This window comes from Melopsittacus undulatus, chromosome 1, assembly GCF_012275295.1.
Source record: "Melopsittacus undulatus isolate bMelUnd1 chromosome 1, bMelUnd1.mat.Z, whole genome shotgun sequence".
NCBI lineage: Eukaryota > Metazoa > Chordata > Aves > Psittaciformes > Psittaculidae > Melopsittacus > Melopsittacus undulatus.
The window spans coordinates 87,135,858-87,159,526 of NC_047527.1; the positions used below are offsets into that span (position 1 = coordinate 87,135,858).

Consider the following 23,669-nt stretch of genomic DNA (forward strand, 5'->3'; position numbering starts at 1 on the left):
TTTGACTGTTTTATAACTGTCCAAGTCTCATGCAACACATGCTTTGGACTGATCTTCAGCTTCTGCAGTGGGTTTATCCTAGTGAAGGGTGAGATTGTTTTAACTTTTCCTCATATGGATGCTAAAGGAAAATCACAATAAGCATCAAGTATTATGATACTGATTAAATCCTATCTGTGAAAAGTGTGTGGGTTTCAGGACTGAGATCTGCAGATGTCTCCCTTTTTCTACACTGTGCTGCTCAGCAATCTGATCTTACTGAGTTGTTCAGACTGGTCTCTGTGTCTTCATGTTTTGGTAGAGACTACAATGCAAAATATCATAGGGATATTTTAGTCTACCACTTCTTCCTCTTTAAGGGCTACAGTGTTTCCTTCCATTTTAAGGAGATGTATTCCCTCACTGAATCCACACACCCAGCACCTGTGTTTGTTCAGTCATCTCTGTAGAGCAGTGGTTGGGGAGAAGAGTTTGTGCACTTGAGGGCAGTGTAGAGATATGGTGGATGCAGATGATTCAGAAGGGAGCATGAGTGGCATTGCAACCCTTTCAGCAGTGGGCCTAAGAATTTTCATATTCTTTGGTACTGTGTATATTTCAGAACACAGTGTTAGAACACCAGCTATCCTGGCTAGGTGTGACAAGAATTAAGCAGAGAGCAAACTCAAAATCTTAATGGTGTGACCTCCTGGTGGTACTTGGCAAGATGGCTGTTCAGGTTTAGCTACCTGTAAGCTCAGAAGGAGCATTTTAGAATTATAGAATCATAGAAGAGTTAGGGTTGGAAAGGACCTCAAGATCATCTAGTTCCAACCTCCCTGCCATGGGCAGGGACACCTCACACTAAACCATGACACCCAAGGCTCTGTCCAACCTGGCCTTGAACACTGCCAGGGATGGAAAATTCACAACCTCCCTGGGCAACCCATTCCAGTGCCTCACCACCCTCACAGTAAAGAATTTCTTCCTTATATCCAATCTAAACTTCCCCTATTTAAGTTTGAACCCATTACCCCTTGTCCTGTTGCTATAGTCCCTAATGAATAGTCCCTCCCCAGCATCCCTATAGCCCACCCTTCAGATACTGGAAGGCTGCTATGAGGTCTCCATGCAGCCTTCTCTTCTCCAGGCTGAACAGCCCCAACTTTCTTATTCCTTGTTTGTTACCATAGTGCAAACGAAGATCTACTAGCCGAGATGGTAGTGTTTAAAGTTATGCTACCGAATTGCTACGTCTTATGTATAATAAATACCAGTGTCCACTTCTATAACTCTAAAGTTAGCAATGTAAGAGTAACTTGAGTTCATTTGAGTTAGTAGTCTGGATGTATAGTTGCTGTCTGGGTACAGCTGTATGCAGTCTACTCTGAATTATCTACAAGGCACGTATGTGGGACTATGGTGCAAGAGCCTGTGACATGTATGAGTCTTTTTGCTATGACTTAGACAATTGTATCAAGTATTTAATGTTTTATTTTTGAGGAAAAATGAGAGTATACGTCTTAAACCTGTTTAAAAGAGTCTCCAGGGAACAGACTGCAGTACTCTCAAAGCAGTACATGCCCCCATTAAGCCATTCTTTGTTATTGTACAGGCATAAGTCATAAATAGTTAATTTGTTCCTTGGCAACTTCATATTTCATGTAAGAATGAAAGAGTACATATGCAATGGAACTTTTATGAGATCAACATTTAACCCCCTGCAAAAGATTGAGTAAACATCAAGATTTCCCCCAAACTGGTGATCTCATTGGTCCAAGCAAACCTGCAAAGTTTAATAAAAAACTAGCCTTTGCAGCCATGGCAATGAGCGTATATATAGGCTTTTATACACATATTCTTATACAAGTACATGGGGTTATTTTTCCTTGTAGTGGAGTCGTGGTTTCTCATTCCTTTCTGAAAAAGGGAGTATAGGTGCATAAAATGAAAGGCAGTTCCTCCCTCACAGCTATTGTGTACATAAGGAAGAAGTACAGTGAATTACTACAGAACAGCAAATGAGTGAACATTTGGAGGCCAGGATAACATGTATGAATACAAGGGAAACATGGCTGGTTATTCAGACCATTATATTGAGGCTCCAAAAGATGAGATTTCTATTACATTTCTATGTATTTCTATTATGAGATTAGCTGTTCTGCAGTACGTCCTTGGACATGGCATTTCCTTGGTATTTTTCAGTTTCTCTACCTGCAACAGGGCATAAAGTTAATCACCTTCTATGTCAAAAGGCCCTAGTCCTCAAAGCTGTAGTTTTCTTCAGAGCCTTTCCTCAAGGATTGGTGTAGCAGATGTCTTCTACTCCATGAGCATCCCCAAACTGCCTTGAGGTGTAGATTTCCAACAGGCTTGTTTGCAACATTTTTTTTGTTAGAAGAAACATTTGGCCTTATTTTAAGATTGCCTGGAGTTAAATGGCATCTTGGAAAGCTGAAAGCAAAGGGTTAACCTCTTGATAGCAACTCAGAGAAGTATGAAAAACAAAGATGCAGTTCAGCCTATCAAAGATATACAGCAGCTTCCATGGCTGTTCCTTAGAGCTTTCTTAAGGCATCTCTCAGCCTCAGAAAGGGGACAAGCAGCTGAGTGACATCTCTCTTTGGGATGCTGCCTTACAGAGGGACTTTTCTGGGAGTTTTTGTTTTGTTTTTTTATTGGCTTTAAGTAGTGAAAGGTAATTCAGCAGCAGTTTGGTTTCCTATCTGCTAAATGTTAACACTGGCCTGTAAGGCTAATGAAAGGGTAGCTGACCTAAAGAGGTTACATCATTTTCAGAGGATTCCTTTCCCCTCTCAGTCTGTTGGTGTCTGCTGTTTCCTTATCAAAGGTTTTCCCTCTTTGCTTTATTTCCTGGGAATTCATTGCTGGAAACACTAGGTTGCCAGGTATAACAGCAGTGGTTTGTATTTTCTACCTCCTTGACTTCTTGAACTAGGCTTTTTTTCCCATCTCCTTTCAATGCAACAAATACACAGTGTATTCAGTTGGAGCCACAAGGAGTTATCTTCGCTACTCATGTAACTTTCTGCATTTTAAAGATGGTTAACATTATTTTATGCTAAAGAGTTGAAGAGTACTGCCACCTAGTTCATCCTCCTACTCCAAAACAGCTCTACTTATAGCATTCCTGACAGACACTTGTATAACCAGTCCTTAAAGATTTCCAGCAGCGGGGACCCCAACCGCCTCTCAAGTGAACATTTCTGCAATATGAGCTCATTGCTTTCAGCTCCTGCCGCTTGTGAATGTTGATGAACAGATTATTACCTAACTCTGTGCAGCAGCATTTTATGTATTTGAAGGGTGTTTTCATGCTCTCTCTTCCTTATGCTGAGCAACCTGTGTTCTCTCAGTCTTTCCTTATAATTTCCTTATAATAGACATCTGCTTGTTCTCATTGGTCCCTGGTGATCTGCCTCCTGTTGCCTCATATCTCTCTTGAGGTGTGGAGAGGGTACTTCAGCTAAGCCAGCAGCTTAGTGTTGAGTGGGGCAGAAGGATGTCACTCCGACTGCATTCCAGCAGTTTGTCCCAGAGTGGTCCTTGCTTAGCTTAAAGCAGGATAACAGCATCACAGGTTCACCTTCAGCTCGTGATTCTGTGTAGTCCTTAGGTGCTATGTGTAGCACTGCTCTATGCCCAGTTGTTGCCCATCCTCTGTGCATGCAGCTAATTGTCCTTGGCTAAATACAGAAGCTTATAGTTCTTCTTGTCCTTCAAGTCCTGCTTGAATTGTATCCTTCAGCTTTTCGGGTTTGTCAAAATTCGTCTAATTTTGTCTTCAGTTATACTTCCAGTTTTACCCAGCTCAATGTAATTTTCAAGTTAACAAACATTTCTGCTGTGTTGTCTATTCCATTCATGAAAATATTCCATCATCTGGGAGCCGGGATGAAGAACCCTGTAAGAATGACCCTTCAGATTTTGCTATGAACTGAGGATAACTGCTTCCAGAAACAAAATACTGGCAGGTACTCCAGCCATGTGGAATATCACCTTTTAGTAGTAATTACCTTGATCACCAGTTTTCTCATCTACTTTCATGCAACTCACTACAAGGTGAAACTTCTAGGAGGACAGATTTTGTACTACCCAATTTTATGAATTTGATTTAGTATATTTATTCCTTTTTTCCACTTGTCATTATAACTTATAAAATCTTTTCCAAAGATTTTTCAAAGAACTGTTTGCAGCTGCCATTAATCCATGTTTTGTGGAATATTGATCTTAGGCCATTCTTTCTTAACTGGTTTAGCTGACTGTGAAGGTATGTGCCATATGCACATACACACCTCTATGCATTCACCTGCCCCTCATGGTGTTTTCTACTTCCTGCAATTCATAGCTTCATCTATTGATTCTTGATTAGCCTGTTACCCATTTATAGAGGGAAATTAGGTTGTTTGGACTAGATGTGGTTGATACATCCATGTTTTCCATTTTTCATCTTTTTTATTTCCATTGTATGTTTGCAAGTAGTTTGGTTATCTGCACAGAGTCTTTTGGGGAATGTAACGTAAATAGTCTATAGCTACTATGGCTTCCTATATTTTGTTGTTGACTTTGTTTCATTTTCAAAAATAAGCACTCTGACCTTTTCCAAACATTCGGTAGCTTACTCGTCCTCCATGAACTCTCAAAGACAACTGATAGCAGCTTTGAGATTTCTTCTGCTCATTCCTAAAGTATTTAGAGCAAAGTTCATCTGTTGGACAGTTTGAGAACATTTGATTTACTCTAGTGCTTCCTATGTATTCCTCATTCTGATCTGAAATCTTATCCCTTCTTTGCTGATATTAATTCCTGCTAGTGAGAGGATCACTAGGCCTTTTTTGTAAAGTCTTAGCAGAAACAGTATTTTGATCTTCCTAGTGTAACATCTCAATGACTTTCTTTTCTTTCTTGCATGGCAGACCAATAATTTCATTGTACTTAGAAGGATGCATCTCATTTTGTACCCTGACATTTTAGTCTTTGTGCCCACACAGTGTTTTATTGCGTGATGCTTATATCATCTTTCTGTAGGAGGTGTTCACTATGCATACACCCTATCATATTCACATTTTTCATTTGTCTTTTCATAAAGAATAGACATAATACTAAGGAGACAACATGCCAAACATAGCAGTTAGAATTTTGCAAAATAGTACTCATTTTGACAGCAGTAAAAGTCGTGGCCAGTGCACCTGAATGTTATATATTGTCATTATTTGGCTAGTTTTAATGCTCCTGTGACATTTTCCCCATCATTATACTCAAAATAACCAGGCAAGCCTCACCTGCATGACACAGGCTCTTTGCCTATCATCGTGATCCAAATGTATTAACTTGTGTAAATGGGACCCAGCCAGACATTTTTCCTGTGTGTTAACAGTATTTTAGTCTGCTGGCCAGTAGTTATCCTTACTTTTTCTGAGTTTTCTTCCCAAGGCAGCAACTGTCAGAAAAGCAATGACAACAGGTTTCTTGTGACTGTCTGTGTGGAACCACACTACCCTTGGAGAGGGTAAGTGGGGAATTTCTGCATCTCCAAAGCAAATCCAGTTAGCCAGATTAAGGCTGTAGAACCTGACAGTTCTGAGATTACTAATAAAGTATGGACTGGAAGAGTATAGTAAACAACACTTAACTGTGCATGTGGTTGCAGAATTTTCACCAGCTTTAACAGATACTGTAAGCAGTTCCATTGAGAAACCCCCTGTATTTGCATGAACACAGGTACAAATGTTTTTAAGTTGCCTTTTAGTGCTGTGGGCTGCCCAGGGTGTGGGCAGGCACTTTTAATGTGTTGCTTTTACACAGACAAAAGCAAATGATTTCTTTTAACCTCTGCTTTCAGATTTTAACTCCTTTCTGTTTTCTGGTCTCAGGTTAACTCATCCCTTCCTGCTCCCTTCTTCTTCCCATCCTGTTTTTTCCTGATTCGAGATTAGTTTGTCACTTAACAAACAGCTGATTTGGTTATGCTAATGCTGGCCCTGCGCTTTTCCCTGCCCTATCCATTGTATATGGGATGAGTTGCTTTTTCCTTCTATAGACTATTCTGTTTCCAGGGATGCTGTACAATTTGCATAAAAGAAGAGTGACTGGAAGTGTGTGTGCATGGGAAGAGTAACTTGAAAGAAGGGTAACTCAAAATGTCTGTGCCCACATTTATCCAAGTCACCCCCTCTCTCATTGATTTGCTGTGTGACCTTGTGAAAATCATTTAGGTTCTTGATCTGAGTCCAGAGCCATGTTCCTCCTTATCTCAACTTTTAGTAAGCCTAAAGAGAACTTAAACACCTAACTCCTGGCATGGTTAGGACAAAACCACTAATCTCAGTGATGACATCTATACAAGTACCTGAAACGGCATTCAGTCCTTCCCATGCACTTGTCTGCCATCTAACTGTGTAGCCCCTGATTCCTGGTAGTACTCCGCAGAGAAACATCTGAACCAGCTGTCATCCCTATCCATCTTCTTTTCTTAGGAGAATTTTTTTAAATTCTTATATAAATTCCCCTTTTACTGTATTACAGAATATGTTTTAATTTGACAGTGATGTTATTTTTGGTAATACTTTTTGTAGCCTTTAGTATTAACATCTAGTTGGGGAAAAAAACTGCTAAATATTTATACTTCTCTTCTTTGATCTTTCACTCAGAAGAACTGAAAAGGTATCACACTTAACATTTTTTTCTATAAATATTTTAGATGGCATTTGAAAGAGTCCACATTCACCTCTCATGTTGGATTTGTTCAGATTGTTGAGATAGGTTGTCACTCTTAAGTGCTTCCAGATGGCGCTTCAGTTGCCAATGGTTGGAAACTTTTGAACAATACTGTTGTGGCTAATGACCAGTTATGGAGTCATCAATATTGCTGTTTGACAGAAGTTGGACCAGAGCCTCTTCCGTCCTCTTACCTGTACTCTATGGTCAGAGGGAGACAAATATAACATCTTTGCACAAGCAGCACAACAACTCTGCAAGCACAGTGTGCCTTCCAGAGTTACTCTTTACAAACAGTTTGTTTCCCTGAGACACTCCAGTACTAGCCAGTTGCCTTGGATGGGCACAAGGGTTTTTGAATGAGATACCTGATTCAAGAAGTTCTGCCAGACCACCAACATCCATTGCTGCTGGAGCTGCTACATTCTGCCACTAAGTTACTAGGGATTTAGGAGGCCAAAAGAAATGTGAAAAAAAGTGGGAGAGCCATCAATGACAGCAAATACGTGTATTTGTTGTGGTTATACTCACTGAAAATGTAATTCTTCTGTAGAGGCCAAAACGCTTCAGCTGCCAGGACTTCCAGGTATCGCATGCTTCTGTTCTTCTCAGTGTGCTCTGATTCCTCATGAGCTGTGTCAGCCAAGTTTCTTTTGAGAGAGAGGAGGTGATCCATCATAGGCATCTTTTGCCTTGATCTCTGGAAGATTCAGGATTCAGATTCTCCTGAATTCAGGTTGTTGTGCCATATGGTCTGAGCCACACAGGGAAGGAGAAAGTGAAGGAGCTTAGATGGCAGTTTCCATGATTTAAACAGCAGAGGTTTAGATTGGATATAAGGAAGAAGTTCTTTACTGTGAGGGTGGTGAGGTACTGGAATGGGTTGCCCAGGGAGGTAGTGAATGCTCCATCCCTAGCAGTGTTCAAGGCCAGGCTGGATGAAGCCTTGGGTGATATGGTTTAGTGTGAGGTGTCCCTGCCCATGGCAGGGGGGTTGGAACTAGATGATCTTGAGGTCCTTTCCAATCCTAACTATTCTATGATTCTATGAGACCCAAATTTGTTTGCTGGGTTCGAGAATGTTTAAGCCTCTAGTGGTTAATTTTTAAACAACAAATAACAAAAAACTATTACCCCTTGAGTTTTGTTTTGGGGAAAACATGATTAGACTTTGAAAAGCATTTGACACAGAGCCTTTTTGGTCAAACCTGGGGAAAGTGAAGCAAAATCATAGAATCACAGAATAGTTAGGGTTGGAAGGGACCTTAAGATCATCTAATTCCAACCCCCCCGCCATGGGCAGGGACACCTCACACTAAACCATGTCACCCAAGGCTCTGTCCAACCTGGCCTTGAACACTGCCAGGAAGGGAGCATTCACAACCTCCCTGGGCAACCCATTCCAGTGCCTCACCACCCTCACAGAAAAGAACTTCTTCCTTATATCCAATCTAAACTTCTCCTGTTTAAGTTTTAACCCATTACCCCTTGTCCTATCACTACAGTCCCTGATGAAGAGTCCACACCCAGCATCCTTACAGGCCTCCTTTAGATACTGGAAGGCTGCTATGAGGTCTCCATGCAGCCTTCTCTTCTCCAGGCTGAACAGCCCCAACTTTCTCAGCCTGTCTTCATATAGGAGGTGCTCCAGTCCCCTGATCATCCTCATGGCCCTCCTCTGGACTTGTTCCAACAGTTCCATGTACTTTTTATGTTGAGGACACCAGAACTGCACACAATACTCCAAGTGAGGTCTCGCAAGAGCAGAGTAGAAGGGCAGGATCACCTCCTTTGACCTGCTGTTAAAGGACACCTCCTAAAACCCTGTGCTGTACACAGAACAGGTATCCTGTCTGATGCTGAGACCATCACTTTTTTACTTTCAGCATCCAATTATTTTTCTATGTTCAGAACATAAAATTGTCTTGAGCATTTTACCAAACAACCTTTGGTCGTTTGCCACAGCAATGAGTACAAGTTATTTCCCTGGATTTTGAATGAGTTTGTATCAGAACGTTGGCTTGTTCCTATCTTTATTCTACCTGTGCATTTCTTGTAGCTGTTGTAGTGATAACCCTAAGATAAGAAAAATTAGGTTTTTGTACCCTATTCTAAGCCTCACATGCTTGCATATGTCCTGATCTTCGTGTACATGCCCACTGCAAGGCTTACTTTTATTCCTGAAAAGCTCAGCCTTGGTTAGCACAAAGACTCATTCTGTTGAAAATGCATCATGTTCAATCTATCTAGCATGATGAGTGCTCCAGGGCTACTATGCTGACAGCAAGACAAGTCTTGAAAATATTCAGTCTTTAGGTTACTTTTTAATCTTTCCTGGCTTTAGAGCAGGATTTTGAACTGACTCACTAGATGTAGTAATGAGTCCCTAAAAATTGAGGAGGCCCAGTGTGAACTGAAGCACAAAGTTCATCTTACAGGAGGGACAACTCTTGGTCACATCTAGGTTTAAATCCATGTGGATGGATTCCTTAGTATTGGCATAGATCAGATAGGATCAGATAGGATAGAGAATTCTGTCATCTTTGCTTGATAGATGATTTTCCTAAAGAGAGGAAAATTGGAGGACAAAGAGTCATCACTGATGCTGGAATCCATCCCCTTGAGAACTGGTTTCACACCTGCTTCACAACTATCAGTCATTGCTTTCTTCAAGGAATCAATGAGTCATTGTATTAAAAACAAAAACCCACAATCCTAAACCCCAAGGTTTTGCAGGCTTTTTCTGGCCTTCCATGGCAGCAAAAGTCTGTGTCATAGTTAGCTTATGATCCTGTGGGGACATTGGATTTTCTTTTGGTATAATGGAGAATGATATTTTTCTCCTTATTCTTCACCCTAGTGATATTTCATTGTTGCCTGCGTGTAATGGATTCCATTACTTTTGATGCTGTGAGGCTTAAGAGCTTTTTAATGGGAAGTGCTTGGATCTGAGATGGGTTGACTGTATTGTTGGCTGGTTACTGAGACTACTGTAACAGGGCACAAGGGAAACACTTTCTCAGTTCCTTGTGTAACTCTGTTTACAAGAGTTCTCTTTCTCTGGGAGATGGCAGAAAAAAGCCCTGCACCATTCATATTAGTTATTCTCTTGCTGGCATACATCAACAAACCAAGGTGGTCTGTTGAAATGGGAAGAGGTCATTAAGGGGCCAAAGTACAAGTAATTGCTTGAATTGTTTCACTCAACATTTAGTGAGTACATCTAAAAGGCAGGGGACCTGCTCTTTCAGATGATGCTTATGAATTAATTTTTTCAGTATATATCTGCTTGTATCTCATCCTGCATGTAAGAAATTAGGTGATAGATTTAGGCAGAAAAGGAAAATCATGAGCAAAACTTTCTAACCAGTCCAAATTGGGTTTTGGATACTTGGCAGTGGCTTAGAACCTATTTATGGTTATTTAACAGTATCTCAATGACTGAGAAGCTGAAAAGTTATCAAGCACTTTAATTTTTCATCTTTACTACTGGGTGTTATTTATGTGCTTTTTATCTCTCTCAATAAGCTGACTATTTGCAGAAATTTTTGGTATTTTTCTCTACATTAAGAGTTTTCTACATTAAGATAAAGGCTGAAGATGGAACTAATATTAAAGAAAGAAAGAAAGAATGAAAGGGCCAGGCAAGTTCAGGGTTTGGTATTCAGATACAGATTTCACCAAGTCCAATTAGGAAAGAGCAAAATGTCCATTACAGTCTCAGTGTTGTGAAATAGTAGGAGAGTATTTCAGTCCAACCATCTATCAGTAAACATGCATCTCTTTTAAAGTGACCACCAAAAAAATCCACAGTGGTCAAACAATGTTGACAATATCAACATGGTTGTGTTGACCTGAAGTGTCTTTGAAGCTGAACCATCCTTCTCAGCCAGGAGTCAGATGGAAAAGATGTGCAACACAAATGGCTGTTCCCTGCATTCTGTGGGTTTAAAACAGTTGTTTCTTCTGGAGATGATCTGCTGCCTTTCACTAGTATCAAAATCACCTTAAACCAAAACATGTCCATTTTTTGAAGTATGCTGTTGTATACAATACACCTTTCCAGAGAAATGGAGTATTAGCATTTGAAAGGGCTGATGAGAGTGCATCTTTGGGAAAGACCTTTGTTCAGAGAATTACTGCTATATTCTACATGCATATCACCATGGTAATTGGATTATTTGCCATTGACAGCAAGGCATATAGCACAAGCCTTTTGCCATTTTTCATTATGTGGTTACTAGCAAAGGGTGCTATTTGTCAATTTAAAATTTACAGTAGGACATTTAGTAGTTGTGCCTACTCTCATAGTAGTGGATGTGGTTTGAATGGACAAAACAAAAAGGAAAAGGTAATTACATCATCTTGCAGTTTAATATTCCCCTCCATTTTCACTTACAACATGAACTATTCTGGAACTCTTGGAGCCACAAAGCGAAACCTAAGCTAAACTTTTTGCATGGCTTTGACAACTATGATGGTACTAACATGGAACAGTATTTTAATTTCTTCCCATCATCATCCCTTTTAGGACATTCCCTAAAGTCATTCCATGCATACTCAGAGCATGACATGATCTCTGTGAAGCGTGTAGTGGTCATTGAGTACTGTGTGAAGGTTTATGTAAGGTAATTACATGATTACTCTTTTGAGGGGATATAGCATATTAACTGCTATGGCAGGATCTGGGAGATGCTCAAAGAACCTCAGTAACACGAGTCAAGAGAGAGAAAATAATCTCAAATACTTACGCTACCATGTGTGTAGATCTTTTAATTTAAAATAATGTTCTGTAGGAAAGGTGCAATATAGATGTAGAGGTGAGTAGTACTGCTTAGTGCACTGCTTGGTACAAGAGATAGTACTCTCTTGTGGTCCTTGATGCTGTGGGAGATTGTCATCTCTACTTTTCTGTTCCTCAAAGTAAATGCAGCTCTCTAGAAAAATCATAGAGTCATAGAATGGCTAGAGTTGAAAAGGGAAAAAAGTGTCTGCTTCTGTGTTGTTCTCACCACATAAGAGCAGGTGTAACCTCTCTGCAGAACTCTCTGTGCCCTTGTGCTTTATTTAAGACAGATGGAAAGTAGAACACAGTTTTAAAATGGGGGGTTTCCCCACTCACTGCCTCTTTGATCTCCTTTTTCAAGTACAGGATGAAGACATTTTTGTTCTTGTTACAGTATTGCATGAGAATGAGACGAATGCCAGTACCAGGCATTTATTCTTAGGCGTTTACTTTGGTTACCAAATGACCCTGTGTCTTTGTCTTACCTAACCACTGAGACAGGTTCCCAAGTATGTTTAGGTGGTTTGCTGTTGATAACTTCTGGGATCAGCTTTCTAGCCAAGTTGTATTTAATCACCCTTTGGTGGACTTCCATGCAGGGAAAGCTAACACATAGGTATTAACTTTTATTGCCTAACATACCCTTTCATTCTAGCCCTGGTCCCAGTGTCAGATTGCTTTTATGTTTGTCTCATTAGACTAGGGGCAGAGTAAGGCGCCTTAATTTTCTGCAGTGCTCAGAATCAGGCCAAAATACCGAAATGTATATACTGACCTTCAGGCTGGCCCCCATGCAGTTAGTCTGACCTGGCAGTGAGCAGCTCTCTAGCATGTCGAGGTGGCTATATGCCAATTCCTGAAAATCATGAGGCAAAGCTCTTTCCTCCAAAAAACATATGAAAGAGCATTAGACATTGTGTCACTCCAGTGTTTGTCCATGGACAGTATCGTGTTTCCTCCTGTGGCATCAGAATAAATCCCTGTCTTCCTTTTCCCTTTGAGCAGTGCTTCACTGTATTCACTGCATTTCATTACCTGAAAGCCGCAGGCTGGTGCAGAGGATACTTGTGACACTAAGATCAGCTGAAGCCTAATGGGAGAGGAGTCCGCGTGACTGTGAACTGCATGGACTTGCCTGGTGGTGCAGTTTAGGTAAATAAATCCCAATGCGCTCACTGTTTAGCTTTTGTTTTTTTCACTTTAGGTTTTTGCCTCAAATTTTCTCTTGCTCCAGATAGAGAGCTATCTGCTTCTGTACCATCAGGCTGCAGCATGATATGCAGCTGAGAGTTCATTATGCATTAGCAGAGCCATCTTTAAGGTAGGCAAACACTCTGTGACTCTGCAGAACAAAAGGAAAGCAAGAAAGAGAATCAACAAACGTACTATTTGCTGACAGTAATTGTTCCCATTGCAGCTGACAGCAGTGATTAATGACATTGTCTTGGTATTTTATTTGGTAAGTGTTAGGGGCAGAAGAGCCAAGAAATACTCTTCCCCATCTCCCTTGAAAAGTTAGCTTAAAACAGTACTTAGCGTTTTGAAACTTACAGTGTGTCCTTTATTGGAACAGCATTGAACCATTAAACTTCTTTCTAATTAGTGACAAAATGCAGGTAAACCTAGCTAAAGGGTGGGACAAAACTAACATACTAACCATGTGAGTTATGTGTAGTCAGACATGTGCATTGGTAGTTACATCATTTTTTGGCTATAATAAAAATTAATTGCATCTAATGCAATCCCTGTTCTATTTCTTCTGCAGTCATACTTCAGCTGCAGCTAACAGAACTCTCATCCAGTGCTGCTCTGTAAGACCTTGACCCTTTCCTAATTTAAATGCCACCTACAGAGGTTTTCCACGACACCCACAAGAAACTGTTGCGCCCCATTCTGACCTATTCAGTTTGCCTCATGAATGAACTGCTCACTGTGGTAGAGAGAGGGGTATATGTAAACACGTGGGTTGAGAAAAATCATTACCTTTGTTTAACCACAATAGGGAAAAATAGTGCTGTAGCTACCCCTATCATAGCTTAAATGCTTTATGCAAATTTGTGTTTGCATCACATTAAATGGTGGTAATGAGTTTTCTATCATGGGATATATTCCTGCATTATACAAAACTTAAGGATCAAGCCTGTGATTGTACATCTTCTAAATATATTTTCAGCCAAAGCAGTTTGCAAATACTCTTGATCAGGCAGGTTGCTGTAGCACTGTTAAAAGCCAAAATACTACCAGCTGTAATGGTATTTGCCAGCCTGGTTTTGAAAGTTGTTTCTGTCGAGCCCCAATTCTTTATCCTTGTCTCTCATTCAAATCTCTTTCTTGCAGTGTAACATCTGGCCAAACCCTTGTTATTCCATGAACTTGCTTATTTCAGGTCTGCTCTCTCAACTGTTTTGCAGAGGAGCAGAGCAGAGCAACACTTTCTCCACAGTTACACCTCCCCCTCTTTTCTCAAAGATCACTTTTCTACAGCATTTAACCTGTACCCAGGGAAAGCTCTTGGCTGGTTTTTAGCAGTTAACTGCAGTCAGCTTAACACCTTATGAAATGCAGTTTGCCCTTTCCTATGCTAGTCAGGTTTAACTTGCTTTATCTTCAGAGCACACAAAAAGGAGAAAGGCTTTAATTTGAAATAACCTTTTTATTATGAACTGCCAGTGTGAGCAGGGCAACCTTCCAACTCATGTTGGGTGGCACAAAGTTGGTATCAAATAGCTATTCTGAGGCTGTTTCTAGTTTTTAGTAGGATTTGAAGTTGAAATTAGTATCTTTAGAGTTATCTTTGTGTATGAGCACCTATAACCTTAGTTTTAATCAAATAGTCATAATGAACATGGTTTCTAACATGAAGCAATTTTCAGGCGACAGATGACCCAGAGCTTGCTGAATCCTTTCTGTGCCATTAAATCCAGAGTTCTGCCAGTCTGCCAGATCGTTCTATCTAGTACTTGATCTCTGGTTTCCTGATATTTTCCCCCTCTGATATTCTTTCTTTCACTGAAGTGAGTGTTTACCTTTGAAAGGAGAAGCAGTGTGGACTCCACTTGAAACAAAAAGGATGCCACAACTGCCATTTAAAATAGGTAATATTATAGAATTTTAGAGATGCCCTTGCAAGAGCTATGTAATCCAGTCTGGTTTTGATGGAGAGCAAGACTTTTTGCTCTCTTATTTAACTTGCTGGTTAGCTCCTGGTTTTGCATTAACTCTGCCTAACTCAGCAACTCTTAAACACATTTTTATTCCACATCATTCCATCTGTACCTTTTTTGTGTTCTCTTTTGCCTTTACCTTTGCACGGCAAGGGATAAGAAATATTGCCATGTGTGCCTGTAGTTGTGTCAAACCCCAAGTTTGCTGGGCTGCTCCTCATCTTGGCTGTAATGTGGCCAGTGCCTGAGAGCTGCCATGTGGTGCTCACTTCACTTTGGGAGTGACAGCCACCCTCACCCTTCATCTCTGTCCTTCTCCCACACATGGATACTTCAGATGCATTTGCCCTTCTTTCTAATTTCCAGCAAAAGCAAAGTAGTAACCTGAATTGAAAAATTAATATTTCACTCTCTCTGTAGCTGTGTATTTGGTCTCCTCCCCCAGGCTGGAGCCTGGATGGCAAGACTTGTGAGATGCCCCACATTAGCTATCAACATTGCTCTCCAGTGTGCATCGTGGAATCCCCACTGGATCCGGGGAGGGTATGTGTGTGCAGTGCTCCCTTGAGGTAGCCCCATTAGTGCCAGAATGAGAGAGTGGTTGTGTTAGCATCAGTTCTGTGGGGTTAGCATAGCCCGTCTTATAGGCTTGCTTGCTCTGCTAAGAAGCAACCACACTTCATTATAAGTTGAGGTATAAGATGGACTTCAGCAAAGTCCTCTGCCAGGATTAAAATTCAGCTCAGTCCCCTCTCTCCAGACTGTGTATTTTAGTATTAAAGTGATTTTCAAGCAACAAGAGCAAAATCAGACTGCAAATAAAAAATGATGCAGAGGGTAAGTGTTTGGCCTCATATATTTGCATTTGCAGGCAAATGTATTTATGAGTCCTCTTTTGGTTTATATTTTGTAGGACAAAGAAGGTCAGCCATTGCTACCGGATCATTTACCGCCACCCAGAGAAGACTTTAACACAGGGCGAGGTGCATCGCGTCCATCAAGCTATTGAAGAATCAGTAGTTCGAGAACTTGGGGTTGAGGGCAGGTTCTAGCATCACTGCTCAGAAGCTCTAATGACAGTTACAATTTCCTTTTTTCTTTTTTTTCTTTTTGGGGTTGGGTGGTGCAAGTAAAGAGAGGACTTTTGTGACTAATCCTAGCACATGGAAAAACAATTGATAGATGGGCAATGGTAAAACTACCAGATAATAAACATGACTACCAAGAAATCATTGACAAAGCGCTGGCACTTTATTTTAAGAAAAGGGGGAAAGGCAGTAATGTAAGATTTCCCTCCTGTTACAATAAGAAATACACTGCCTGGTGGTTTTCTGTGTTGTTAATTGGTCCCTGGGTTCCATTAAACTGCAAATGCTTGGCATTATTTCTGCATTGACAGGATCTTCTGTCCGTGTAACAAGTGAAGCAAATCAGAAACACAGATTAGCTCAGGGAAGAAAAACCCATCCCTCCCTCTTTTTTAAACAAGAAATGTCAGGTTTTGCTGTAAGAAACCTTCCAAGAAGTGCATCTTGCAAAGTTTGGCTCTTTTTACCTTCAAAGCCCATGGGTATTGATTTTATCTGCTACAGAGAAGGAGCCAGTGTGGCTCCGGGGCCAGACTTGGCTGTCTTCAAATCCTGGATTGCTGGTGAGTCTTTTGTGTTGGATCTCTCTGCTCATACAGAGATGAGCAGAGCCTTTAGTGAGGTGCTCTGAGCTCTGCTGCCTTCACCCAGGTGAGGAGCTGTTTTCTCAGTTCTCCTCACATAGGCACCAGTCAATAAGTGTGTTCCATGGCCACCATCGAAGAAACTTCCCTGCAATGCCCTGAAAAGCAGCTGCCTTGATCTCTTCCTGTTTTTTACTTTCTAGCAGCAATGCCTTCTCAGAAATTTGCTCTTTAAGGCAGGAAACCAAACTAAAATGGGATCTCTGACTATTTCAGGCACCAGTCACTTAACAGGATGCTTGGCTTTTTCATTGCAGGTTATGATAAGTAAATTCTGGCTGTGGTACAATGCTAGGACCTGTAGAAGTGTTCAAATAGTCTGATAAATACTTGATGAGCCGTTGCAGATGTTGATGTGGAATATGGGACCTGTTGTTGCTTGTAATGGTATTTCATACCATTGCAGGTCACATCTGGTTGCTGTGCAGGCAAAATTCCCTCCTTTGGGGAAGAAGGTAGTAAAAGTGCTGCAATAAACAGCATCTAACACTGATTTATACCTTATCAAGAAACATCTGTGCAGCAGGCTTGTACTCAACCATAAGAAGCCAGTTACTATTGCAGATGTGACAGAAGCAGAGAGCTCGTTTCAGTTTCATTACTCAACATACTTAGCTGTGTAAACAAATCCTAATCTAAATCACTGTTGTGTTATCCAAATAACTTTATTGTGAAAACAATATGCTAGACTTTCTAAAAGGCAAAAAGAATGGGTGCCATTTAGGCACCAGAAAAAAACTACTTGGTTATTTTTAAACTGTGACTTACTAAGATCCATAAATACAGCCTAGCCCATTTGATGTTTCTGTCTCCTTCATCCTTTGCCTTTTCAGGGTTCACTGTGAAGACCACTGAAGAAGAGGAGCACTCCCCTGAACTACACTGAGCAGTAATTGTTCCAAGACAGGGTCTCATCAACACTGCCACCTGGGGCAGCAAATTATGTGGATGCTAATTGATGGGATTGCCTATGGAGAGAAGAGAGTACTAAAACCTGCCTGCTGTATGAAAGAACTAAATCCCTTGGGAAAACAAAAAACTACTTGGGGTAGAGTAGGTTGCAAGATTCCCCTTTTAATTTTTTTATTAATAGAGTTTCCCTTTCCTCCCCCCGAAATCCTTCAGTTCTTCTCTCATTCTGGTCAGCCAGTTTTTGGGGCATACAAATACTGGGGAAAGCAAGGAGGAGAAAACTAGACAACGAAACTCTGTCATTGCAACCACAGCCTGTCACGTCCAACTTTGGAAGGAAGCTTGAGTGTTCTTGGATTAGCCAGTCGTGAGCCACTAACATTGGCTATGTTTGGCGTGTCTGGCTTTGAACTGTCTGCACTCTGGTAAGGAGGAACTCCTTGCAATGGCCAGGTCTTTGTGGAGTAACATTATTCTTTGAAATCTAAAAGATTAGCCTCATAGGCTAATAAGAGGGAAATGCAAAGCTTTCTCTGAATTTGACTTGATACCATGGGATCATCTTCTGGAGTAGGAGATTTCATAGAAGCAACTTTCAGACAAAAATGCAAACCATTAAGATTAAAAAGCCAAACCACTTCTTCAAGAGCAAGCATCACTCAATTATATAAAGTTTTTATGTCTGTAAAATCAGATGGGCTGACTGTGAACACAATATGAATACTTGGGTGTGTTAGATTAAGTGATCCTTTGTCATATATATTCTAACATTAATCTAATCTAAAAAAAATAAACTGAAATCCTGATCTTAATCTTATTGAGGAAATTTGCTATGGGCAGTAGTATACTCTCAAACTGTATGGTCCCTTGTGCGTACCAGTAGAGTGCCCATGAGAATGTAAGGGTGCAATAGCCATGATTTATTGTACCACTGATCAGAGACAGATAATGCTAACATTATCTCATGGGCTGGGATGATCCATGGTGGGAATATAGAAAACTTGACTGAGAAAGATCCTTGGTACAGTCACTGACCAACTCTGTCAAAGAAAGGACTACCCTCAGCTGTCATTTGACTTTTCTTAAGAGGTATTTATCACAAAGGTAGGTGAGCTATCTTGAATACCAAGAACAACGTAGCTGCCAAGGTAAGTTTATTTACTGATCTCTGCTTCCCTACAGTCTGTCTCATGAGCATCCCTCAATCTTGGATGGGCTACTTAAAGGTGGATGAGTTCCTCAAGATAAAAGTGGTACCATGTCATGTGAAAATATTAAAGGGAGCAGCATTTGAGTAATTAATGTGCATGCTGACTGACTAGCATAGTCAGAGACACAAGGCCCAGCTTCTTCTTTTAATCAACTGCTTGTATTTATTTTTGTGTGCTTATGGATTTTATATCAGCATCCTCTAAGAAAAGAGAAAAAAGTCAATTGTAGCACAAAAAAGTTGCACATCCCCAGGAGAACTGGCTGTGGATTCCTATGGCTGAAGAGTATGTAATGTTTTAATGTTCTGGGTGCAGGTTTTGTTTCTAGTTGCCATTGGTTTTCAAGCTAGCTGTGATTCCTGGAAGACTAGATTTAGCTTTAACACCCAGTTTGGGTTCTTCTCTGTAAACCAGCAGCAAATTTACAGTGCACTGAGACTTCCCTGGTTTTGATGTTCTCATTAAAGATACTGCAATGGAAAAGTGTTGAGAGGTAGATAAGCAGTAAATTGCTCTGTGTTTTTACCCTTGAGACTTCAGTGACCTCAGCTGTAGTATTGCCAGGCATCATCAAACAGTCGCACAAATCTGAAAGCAGTTTTGTACCAAGAATCCAAACAGGATCAGTAAATCACTGGTGGCGGTTGTTTGCCTTTCACTGAGAGTGTTACTGTTACTCCTGTCCCTTCTGCAGGTTGATGGCCATACTTCAGGCCTGAATTTACTGTTTTCTTACTCTGTATGGCAGTGTTCAGAGTAAGAGCTTGTCTCAGCCCTTGAATAGTTTAATGTAGGGTTGAAAAAAGAAAGTTGTGGGCTTTATGTTTGGTAGTTTTTGTCTGCAGTGACTAATGCTGAACTCAGCTGTCCCATTCTTGGCCGAGACAGTGGTTGATCGAGGTGAACATGGGCAGTCTTGCCCTAAAAAGCAAAATTATATACATCTCATGGAGTTCATATTTGGTTAAAACTAAAGAACCCTGTCTTCACTGCTGGTTGACCGAGGGTTGGCTTGTGCTGTTAGTTAAGCCCAGGTTGGAAAGCACTCTGTGTCTTTCCAGCACTATTCCAAACACACAAGGAACTAATGTCAAATGATTGTGCTGGGTATTTGAGGCCTGCTAGTTGATACTGCTGAACTGTCTATCAGAATTGCTACCATCTGGGAGAGAAAATGGGTTTGTAGTTCAGCTCTGAAATAAGTAGCTGCATTTTTAGAGCTCCGTGCTCTCCTCTGCTATTGTCTGTATCTTTCTGTAAAACAGATTTGCTTTCTACGTAGAACAGGCCATATTGACTAATTACACACATCCTGATCAAATTTTAAGATATTGTGAGTGTTGCTTCTGAAAGACCACAAGAACTGAAGCAGTCTCGTGAGGACCTTGAACAGATCTGTAGGGGACACTAGAAACCAGCCATCGGCACTTGCTACCTGCTTTTAAACGTTACTGTAATTACACGTGAATTTTAAGCTGAGTATCTCAGAGGAGACGACTGCAGTTCAACATAGAGCACGGGCATATGCTGGGTGAAGGCACTGACTTCTCCAGAATCTGTTGTATAAGGTTTGATCATCATTAACATCTGATGCACTCGCATGTTTGGCAGTTTTCATGATTTTGTGCTTTTGTCAGATGGCCTCTGTTACTCTTTTTATGCCCACTGTTAACTACAAGAATGGTGTAGTCTGCCTTTTATGCTTAGAAAACTGCCTAAAATCACTTCTGCCATGACCTAGCTTTCTTATTTCAGTATTGCTTACCTCCTCTTACAGTCCTTTCTATTCAAGTTTGGTATAACTTTGATGAAGAAACACTGTCAGGCTGTAGGCAGGGAGATTTATTATACCACAGCCTAAAGCCTGTGCTCCCACGCCGCATTACTGCAGGGTCTCTCTGTGCTCACCTTCTGAATGCAGGTGATTAACATGCAGTCCAGGGAATTGTGCCTCTGCCTGCTCAGTAATTTGCTGGGCAGCACTGCTGTCACCCAGAGCAGCTGCCACTTAAATGGGCAGTAGATTGTTCTCTTTTTATTTCAGTGTCTGCAGCTTCACTTGTATCACAGTATGATACAGCCAGAAGCGCTGTGTTGGTATTTGCTGCAGCTAAGCATCAATTAGATGCATCTCGTGATGCAGTGCCTGTGCAGCCATTTTTCAGCAGTCACTGCGTGCTCATGAATGGGTATTGTCATCTCCATCTACAGATGTGAGGCACGTTCAGACCAAGGGCTGGGATTAAAAAATTATTGGTTCCTGACTGGTACAGGTAACTGCTTCTGGGATTTTGTGAGTGTCTGCGCAGATTTGAATGTCCCACTAGGCACATGTCCAAATGTTTAGTCACTTGAAACAGATAATAACCTGACAGTTGGTGATCCTGGTGACACTGGTGTCATTTTGGGAGAGGGGAGCAGGTTTAATGAGCGATCACAGGGCAGCTGAGCAGCAAGGAGGGAGAAGTTGTGTTCTTATGTCCTGTCTGAATTACCTTCCCTCCTTTCCACCATGCTTCCAGGAGGCACAGATGTGAGTTTGACTGCCTGCCTTTGCATAGGCACACAGTAAATAATTAGCATGCACAGCCAGGATTTTTGGTCATCAGTTATTGTCATAACTGATGATTAATTTAAGGGATTATTGATTCCTATGCCAAATTCTTACTCACTGGTGGCAGAGAAACTAATAGTAATTCACAAAGTCTTTATTGACAGATCTCAGTATAGAAATCAGTGTGGGTCTGTAGGTTTGTATCTTCCAAATCATGAGGGACTTGACAAAGATTTGATGCAAGTCAAAGATCTAACCTCATGTACCTACTCCAAGGCCCTTTTTTGTTGTGTGTTGAGCAGCTTGGTGGGTGCTTTCAGGAGAGATGGGACCATTTGAGATCACCAAACAGATCTCAAGATGCTCAGTGTCTACCAGGAAGCCCTTATCTGGGCAGTGGAGGCTCTGAGCACAGCAGAGTTGTGCCTGCACAGCAACACAGATGGAACCTGACTGCATTCAAATTTCGGTCCTGTGTTTACAATATGTGTAAGCCTAGCTCTTTGGGCCTTCCCTTGAAATGATTACTTGCTTCTACAATCTCTTAAGTGCTATTTAACCCCTCTTCCATTACCCCAAACCCCAGCTCTTCACCCCTTTCTACCACAGTGCTCTGCTCAATGCCCAGTGCCTCACTAGAAGCTTGCTCGGAGGGCTTTCACACTGGCTTGCCAAGCGGCTAAGCAAACCAGGTTGATGACCTCTGTGCACAAGTATTGATGTTTAGGTCTGTTCTCTCAGCTGTTGTTTTTCACTAAGTTTGCCAGAACAGATGCCTTGGAGACCCTCACCTTGAAGTCCAGCATGGATGGGTTTATTCCATGGGGTTCAAAGGTCAGCAAAGGTCACTAGCAGTGGAAGGATGGACACCCATCACTATTGCACCCACCCTTGCTTCCTTAGGGAGACAGAAATAGCAAGGTTGTAATGAAGATTGTCAGCATGAATAAGCGTATGCTGACTGAAAGTTCAGAGATGGGAGGCAGCATATTAGTAAGAACCTGATGCTCAGAATGGTTCCATTCATGTACTTCCAGAAAACTATTACAAGTGTATTTCTGATAAATAATAACAGCAGCCTTCTGTGTGTGTTCACAGGCTGCCATGTTACTGTGCTATATGGTCTGCATCACTTTTCATTCCGTCCTGCTTACTAGAAACTGAAAAATGTGAATTTGGTTAAGAACTAAATGATTTCTTGTTGTTTCTGGTCTTGCAGCATTACCTCTTATTTTTGAGCAAGGAGGGCAGCCCAGCATTGCTAAGGAGATCTTTAGCACCTTGCCAAATTACGTTATTCATGTGCTGCACACGCGCATACATATGAAATCAGTTGGAGTGGGTGATGTGAGCCTTATTTCTGTGCTGTGGATACAAAAGCAGAGTTGTTGTTCCCCATATTCTGTGTGATTAGAAACTTTTCTCTCCTGCTGCTCTGCTCCAATACACAGAAATCACCTTTTCCCAAGAAAAATCCAATACTTTCTGAGGCCTCCTGCTGTCAGAGAGCCAGCAGTCTTCTGAGCACTCTCCCTTCAAAGAGCAATCAAATTTTGGGCAGAGAACTCCCTTTTCCCACTTGAGACATTTTCTTTTCAGCCTGAAAGACTTTCTGGCATATGTTTTAGGCTCCTGTGTAACACCTGCTGCTGGTGACAATGCAGGTCTTTTTCTGCCTTGTGGGAAGAAAGGTGACTTACTAAGAAAGACCAACTTTATAAGAGAAATTTGAACAACTTAAATGCCCTGCCCTAATTAAAAATATATATATATAATCATAGCCTCTTGAAATATGATATTATCATAGCCTCTTTAAAGTTATTAATAAAAGTGAATTTTGATCTTTGCTAGAGGGTCAGCTTGTGCAGTGGTATCATTTCCACATCAGTGCAGCTCATGGGGCTCCAACAGAGCACAGCTTTGCTACTGAAGTCTCTTTCACTCATGTTTTGGAAAATTGCTCGGTAATATTCTGGCTTCCTTTCTATTTGGTCACACATGTGCACCCTCTGCTTATTCTCTAACACCTTCTGTGGTACTTTGCAGGGCGAACCTCAACCATTCACAGTGTTGGAGTTGTTAAGCATCATTAGGGCTTACGTGAAATGTGTCACATTCAGGGCTTCAAAGGCACCCAGCCCTCTGCATTACTTGCTTGCTCCTGTGCAGCCAGGACAGGCACCAACCCAGCCACCTTGCCCAGGCAGCCCAGCCCACAGCTCAGAATTTGATCTACAGGAGCAACACAGACCTCTGGAGGGCTCTTGTTCGTGGTCATGGGTTTGCCAACCTGAGCAGGAACCAGTGCATCTGTGAGCACGTTTCTGCCCAGACAGCTGGGTGGGCTGTGCATGAAACCTGAAAGAGATCCATTTTGAGGCCATGGGTGACAACACGTGGTAGGGACAGGGAGAAGAAATTCCTACCTTGTGTTCAGTGTGTTTCAGTAGAGCCACTGTAAGATGTATCAGTTACATCCTTAAAAGGAACCTTGTTATGTTCTGGGAGGAAGGACTTCAGGAGATAGGGCAACAGATGGGAAAGCAGCTCTTAACTTGCAGAGCCTGTTCGTTGCTACCACTTTCACCAGGCT

At 41.3% G+C, this 23,669-nt stretch overlaps 1 protein-coding gene across 2 annotated transcripts in view; it reads left to right on the forward strand.

Annotated features, from left to right (window-relative positions):
• FARS2 (phenylalanyl-tRNA synthetase 2, mitochondrial) overlaps positions 1 to 15,896 on the forward strand; it is a 241,101-nt gene extending 225,205 nt beyond the window's left edge. The window contains exon 8 of one of the 2 annotated variants that reach the window (XM_005149915.3): positions 15,581 to 15,719. In XM_005149915.3, the coding sequence (XP_005149972.2) occupies positions 15,581 to 15,719 (139 nt within the window). Of the gene's footprint in view, positions 1 to 15,580 lie in introns of both variants that reach the window. The other variant, XM_034064714.1, reaches the window with a different exon arrangement.
• The last annotated feature ends 7,773 nt before the right edge of the window (positions 15,897 to 23,669 follow it).